Below are 6,603 nucleotides of genomic sequence, written 5' to 3'. Positions count from 1 at the left end.
GTAACTTCTGCATTTGCAATTTCACTACTCAGTGGGTGCATCTACACATGCATACATGCGCCTTTGCTACTGTGCATTAAGTCTAGTATCTCTAATATGAGCTATGACATAAAGGCACATTAGGCCGCGCTAATGTGCAGTAAAAAAGGCAAACTTTTTTTTGTGACGCTTAATGTGCAGTAGACTAATTCTACTGCACGTTAGTGCATTAGGATGTTTTTTGCCGTGATGCACCAATGCATAGGAGAATAGACTACTGCGCATTACGGTGTCTCATGTAGACATGCCCAGTGAAAGGCTTGTGTTATGCATCTTTCTGGGTGTATATCTATTTATCCAGAAAGAAAAAATTCCCTAAGCAAGCTCTTTACCTATACAGGATTTTGGCTCCACCTGCAGAGAACAGGAGGAACAATGACAAACCTTGTAAAGGCAGTCCTCAGATTTACGAGACACTTGGTTCCTGAAAACTGTCTCTTAAATCGAAATGTTGCAATTTAGAATCGCTTTTCCCATAGGAAACACTGTTATAAATGGGGGATCAGTTCCTAAACTGAGGCCTGACTCTATTTTCACCAAAAATAACCCAGAATTTTGTACTCAATCAATTATAGATGAGTATTATAGCTACATTAATGTATTTATATTGTAAATAGCAAACACTGATTTAGAAGGACTTCTTTAAGGTGACTTTGCTGGACTTTTTGAAGGGCTCTTGTTTGGACTTTTTGAAGGGCTCCTGGCTGACGTCTTCTCAGGAGACTTGGCTGCAGATTTTTTGGAGTCTTGTCTGCTTTCTTAAAGAAAGTATCCGAGGAAGTTTGGACAGATGTTCTCCAGGGAGATGGGCAACGCAGCGAACTTGTTCTCTGGCATAGCGTGGCGTGGTGTGATGTTGGATCAAGTGTTGTAAAGTAAAAATTGACTTCAGAAAGTTGAAACAGGGTGTCAATTTAGAAATGTTGGCAGTAAGAAACGTAACTCGAAATGTAAGTCGAGGACTGCCTGTATTTGTAAACCTGAGCATTCATTTCTTTCCTAGTTCTCTAGGGAACATGAAAGCAGAAACTAGTAATGTTTGTTTCTGTTCTGTATAGCCTTTTCTACTTACAAAAGTAAAGAACGAGTCTGTAGAAAAAGTGCTTGTCACTTACTGATGGGACTCTACTTGCATTGCTGGTGACCATACCTCCCTTAGGCCAAAGCTGAACTTCAGTAAGACTAGTCCTGTACTTTCCTGAAAAAGAACTATGTATTTTTTCTCTGTGTGGTCCATTACCCAGAAGAATATGCCAGGGGTGATGGCTGGATGAGTACAGCACAGTGAATATTTTATCAGTACTCATTTTATGTACTTTAAAGGCACCTGCTGTTTTGATGCTTAAGCATCATCTAAGGATTAAGACGTCTCCTTATCCTTTTAACTCCTCCTCCCAGGCATTGCTTTCCTTTTCTTTACTCTCTCTCTCTTTCTTGACCATCACCATTTTTTTTGTCTTGTTTCTTGCGAAGATGATCAGCATGTTCTTATTTCAAATATGTTTGGTCGTTTTGAACTAGTACACATTTTTCTTATTGCTCATGTCTTGCATGCATTGGAGTAATTTGGAAAGACTGTAAAATCAAACATTCTTTTATTTTTCTCTCCCCAGGTTCGGCACAACTGCTGTTTAATGCAACCAAGTCCGTTAATCTATCCACTTGTAATGAAAGTGCCATCCTGCCTTGCATAGTAAATAATCTAGCATTCCATAGTGCTGGCGACATGTTTGTTAAGTGGAAATTTAACGGAACAGAATTTTTCGCATTTGATGGATTCAGCAAGAAATTACGCAGAAGTGACAAATTTTCATCTGCTAATTTTACATCTGAGAAGGATTTACCCAAGGGTATTGCCTCCTTGTCAATCTTAGCAGCACAAGCACTTCCTGGAAACTACACCTGTGAAGTAACGGAATCAAATAGGGAAGGAGAAATTGTAGTTGAACTTAAAATCTCTGTAGGTAAGTTATGTATTATCATTTACCAATAAAAGGAATGGATGGATCTTGTGGGAAGGAACAAAGAAAAATGAATGCGTCAGTGAACTACTAGCAGTGAAAAATATCAAAAACATGGAAGTCAGTAATGTAATCCTAGTAGTCCTGGGCATATATCTTTTTTGGAAATCAAAATTAATGCCTCTTTAAGCATTGGGCTTGTTGATTGTTAATTTTGGTAATTTTTAAAGTGTGAAGATTTCCTGGGTCCTTTAGTTTTATAATCTGAAGCATTTCTGGCATGTATACTTTACTGTATATGTATGTTACAACTCTATATGTACAGTACTATGATTCATATGCTATTTCCCATGTTAATTGAGTTACAGAGACCTTTCTTAAAATTTGAAAAGCTAGTTTCCCAGTGTAAGAGCTTCAAGATTTGGTCTATAGCTATGCATGTTTTGTAGGAATTGAGGAAGTTGCTGTCAGGACTGTAACTTATTAGTAAAGCCCAGTTAAGGCCAGTTAATGGGAGATGTTTAATCTAAAGCATTTTCCATGTATCACTGAGACAATTAATTATTACAAAACATGCGGTTTTAATATCAGTTGGCATTAAAATAATTTCCCACTTAATGTCAATCTGATATTATAGACTTGCTGATGCAAACAACACTGCAGTGTCCATTTTGATCAAGTGTGCAAGTATGCTGTATGCAAAATAAACATAACTTTCGAAGAGGGGCAAGCTCCAGAAGTGGATCCGAAGGGACCCTTTTACCTTGCATGTGAAAATCCCATTGAAGTGAAATTGCTTCAGGGCTATGAGTATTTGGCTGTGTCTAGGAGGTGAGAAGTAGCCCCAGCCAGTTCCATAGTGTTGCATTCAACCAGACCCTAGTGGATGCAGATCATTCTGAAGTATGGCTTGTGATGGGTGATTTCCTTGGCTTTGTGTTTGTTGACTAAATACGGTTGTGAATCTCTCATTCTTTTCTCAACAGATGTAATGTTTTCCTTTGCTTAGCACTATGGCTTTGAAAAAAAGTGTAAAGAATAGCATACTGGGGGTAGGAATATCAGATGATTTCATGATATTTTACCCAAGATAAGAATGCCTTGAGAGAGAGAGAGAGGGGGGGGTGGGGAGAATCTTCATAGAATGCCTTGAGAGAGAGAGAGAGGGGGGGGGGGGGAGAATCTTCCATGGAAAGTTCTGGTTAATGGAAAAACTGTGCTGGGAAAATGATGACTGGGCTTGACAATATTTTGCTTGAGACTTTAATTGCGGATAAGGCAAGCAGCTGAAGTCCACAGGGGGCCACAAGCCTTGTTTAAAATTATTTTGTATACTTCATTTCTGATTTTTATTTAGTTTTAAAAAGCTTCTTTTAAGGTGAAAATACAATAATGACACAAATCTGCCATCAGGGAATGAGTCGGACTGCCGAGACCGCCTGCCATGCCCGTCTGGTAAGCCCTGCACAGGGAGGAGGGCTAGGGGAGTCGGGGTGCCGCTGCCACCATTGTCTATGCCCGTTGACCTGCCTGCCATCGGGCTGCACACCTGGAGCCAGGGGCCCCACATGGGGGTGAGGGTCCCCCCCTATCCCCCTCCCTGCCCTGCCTAGGCAAACTCCTTCTCTGCCCCCTGGAGTTTCCACCCACAACACACGAGAAGGTGGGGAGGTAGTGCAGAACTTTATTGAGCAGCCAGTGCTCTCGCAAATGGGCAGCCAGTGCCCTGTCACATGCAGAGAACCCATCGATGGCAGCAGCAATCTCCTCCCTGTTTGAGGGGGTCAGGGACTTGTAGCGTACACGGAGATACCTCTTCAAGTGGCAGTTCATGTTGCAAGGAAGAGTAGGCTTCCCTGGGGCACCATCCAAGCCCAGGGCCCTGTGCCACATTCTCAGCTGTGCCCAGGGCGTCATGGTAATCAGCAATAGCAGGGCATAGTGGGTTGGGCACTCCTCTGTGCACTCAAACAGCTTTTCATGGCATTGGGCTTGTTTGGTGATCCTTTGGTCATTTTTAAGATGCTGAAGTTTTCATGGGTCCTTTAGTTTTATAGTCTGAAGCATTTTTGGCATGCTCACTGTATTGTGTATGTATGTTAAAACTCTCTATATGTACAGTATTATGATTCAAATGCTATTTCACATGTTAATTGAGTTACAGAAACTTTTCTTAAAATTTGAAAAGCTAGTTTCCCAGTGTATGAGCTTCAAGTTTTGGTCTACAGCTATGCATGTTTTGTAGGAATTGAGGAAATTGCTGTCAAGACTGTAACTTATTAGTAAAGCCCAGTTAAGGCCAGTTATGGGAGATGTTTAATCTAAAGTGTTTTCCACATATCGCTGAGACAATTAATTATTACAAAACTTGCTGTTTTAATATCAGTTGGAATTAAAACAAGTTCCCACTTAATGTCAATCAGATATTACAGACTTCCTGATGCAAACAACACTGTAAAGTCCATTTTTGATCTAGTGTGCAAGTATGCTATATGCAAAAAAACCATAACTTCCGAAGTGGGGCAAACTCCAGAAGTGGATCAGAAGGGGCCCTTTTGGTTTGCATGTATTTGAGAGAGTGAAGAAGCTAAAAATCCTGTGGAGGTTAGGACCTAGCAAGAAGCAAAGGAAACTAGGTAGTTTCTTCTCTCCCTGCTGATGCTTTTGCCTTACTTCTCCCTTTTCTGTTTTATTCCTCTCCACCTGCCTGCTATTAAGAGCAAAAGCAGCAGTTCAAAGGGTTTTTGGTTGTAGCCATGTTGGTCTAAGGAATGAATGCTGTGTGTCCCCAGAGGCTGGGGGGGCATAGCGAGCTCCCACAGGCAGCAGCGGAAGCATGGCGGCGGCAAGCAGGGAGCTTCCGCAGGTGGCCATGGCGCTGTCTGCAGCAGGAGGGGTGGGCGGGGTGATGAGGGCTGGCCAGAGATTGGCAACCACCTGCAGATGGTTAATGGAAAAACTGTGCTGGGAAAATGATGACTGGGCTTGACAATATTTTGCTTGAGATTTTACTTGCGGATAAGGCAGGTAGCTGAAGTCCACAAGGGGCCAAACATCTTGTTTCAAAATCATTTTGTATCCTTGATTTCTGATTTTTATTTAGTTTTTAAAAGCTGCTTTTAAGATGAAAATATAGTAATGACACAAAATCTGCCATCAGGGACTGAATCGGACTGCCGAGACCGCCTGCCATGCCCATCTGGTAAGCCCTGCACAGGGAGGAGGGCCGGGAGAGAGGGGGTGCTGCTGCCACCCATGCCCCTACCCTCTGACCTGCCTGCTGTCAGGTTGCATACCTGGAACCAGGGGCCCCACATGGGGGTAGGGGCCCCTCTTCCCTCCCCCTCCATGCCCTGCCTAGGCAAACTCCTTCTCTGCTCCCTTGAGTTTCCCCCCACAATACACGGGGAGGCAGTGCAGAACTTTATTGAGCAGCCAGTGCCTTCGCAGTTGGGCATCCAGTGCCCTGTCACTTGCAGAGAAACCCATTCTTGACAGCAGCAATCTCCGTGTTTGCTGGGATCAGGGACTCGTAGTGTAGTCAGAGGTACCTCTCCAGGTATTAGCGCACATTGCAAGGAAGCGTAGGTTTCCCTCAGGTGCCATCAAAACTCAGGGCCCTGTGCCACATTTTCAGCTGCGCCCAGGGCACCATGGCAATCAGCAATATCAGGGGATTCATAGATTCATAGATTGATAGATTGTAGAGTTGGAACGGACCACAATGGATCATCGTGTCCGACCCCCTGCCCCTTGCGGGAAAGAGGACTGAGGTCAGATGACCCCAGCCAGGTGACTATCTAGCCTCCTCTTGAAGACCTCCAAGCTAGGTGACAGCACCACCTCTCTTGGAAGCCCATTCTAGATCCTGGCCACCCTTACTGTGAAAAATTTCTTCCTAATATCTAACCTAAATCCACTCTCAACTAGTTTACACCCATTATTCCTAGTCACTCCCTGGGGCGCCTTAGTAAACAGCGCTTCCCCTATTCCTCCTTGACCTCCCTTAATAAATTTATAGGCGGCCACAAGATCTCCTCTCAGCCGTCTCTTGTGAAGGCTGAAGAAACTCAGCTTTCTCAACCTCCCCCCGTAGGGTCTATCACAAAGGCCACTAATCATGCGAGTGGCCCTCCTCTGGACCCTCTCAAGATTCCCCACATCCTTCTTGAAGTGCGGCGCCCAAAACTGGACACGGTACTCCAACTGCGGCCTGACAAGTGCCGCGTAGAGGGGGAGCATCAACTCCTTTGTTCTATTAGTCATGCACATGCTAATGCACGACAAGGTGCGGTTGGCCTTGTTGATGGCCTCGTTACGCTGCTGGCTCATGCTCATCTTGGAGTCAATTATGACTCCAAGATCCCTCTCTGCCTCTGAGCTGCTGAGAAGGACACTCCCCAACCTATAGGTGTGCTGGGGGTTCCTCCTTCCCAGGTGGAGTACCTTACATTTATTTTTATTCAATTGCCTCCTCTTTCTCTCTGCCCATTGATTGATCCAACCTGTCCAGGTCAGCCTGAATCTGCTTCCTGCCGTCCAGTGTACTAACTTTGCCCCATAACTTGGTATCATCAGCGAACTTGGAAAGGGTGCTCTCCAC

At 44.1% G+C, this 6,603-nt stretch overlaps 1 protein-coding gene across 8 annotated transcripts in view; it reads left to right on the top strand.

Annotated features, from left to right (window-relative positions):
• The first annotated feature begins 1,657 nt into the window (after positions 1-1,657).
• Positions 1,658-6,603, top strand: part of CD47 (CD47 molecule) — a 43,194-nt gene continuing 38,248 nt past the window's right edge. For 5 of the 8 annotated variants that reach the window (XM_025191244.1, XM_014525412.2, XM_025191242.1 and 2 more), the window contains exons 1-3: positions 1,658-2,003; positions 3,414-3,455; positions 5,161-5,202. In XM_025191244.1, the coding sequence (XP_025047029.1) occupies positions 1,766-2,003; positions 3,414-3,455; positions 5,161-5,202 (322 nt within the window). In that variant the 5' untranslated portion in view covers positions 1,658-1,765. The remainder of the gene's footprint in view (positions 2,004-3,413; positions 3,456-5,160; positions 5,203-6,603) is intronic. The other 3 variants (XM_025191243.1, XM_014525413.2, XM_014525414.2) reach the window with 3 other exon arrangements.

The sequence above is a fragment of the Alligator sinensis genome, unplaced genomic scaffold (genome assembly GCF_000455745.1).
Source record: "Alligator sinensis unplaced genomic scaffold, ASM45574v1 scaffold847_1, whole genome shotgun sequence".
Lineage (NCBI taxonomy): Eukaryota > Metazoa > Chordata > Crocodylia > Alligatoridae > Alligator > Alligator sinensis.
The sequence above is the reverse complement of the archived record's forward strand: the minus strand, read 5'-3'. Positions and strand labels throughout refer to the sequence as shown.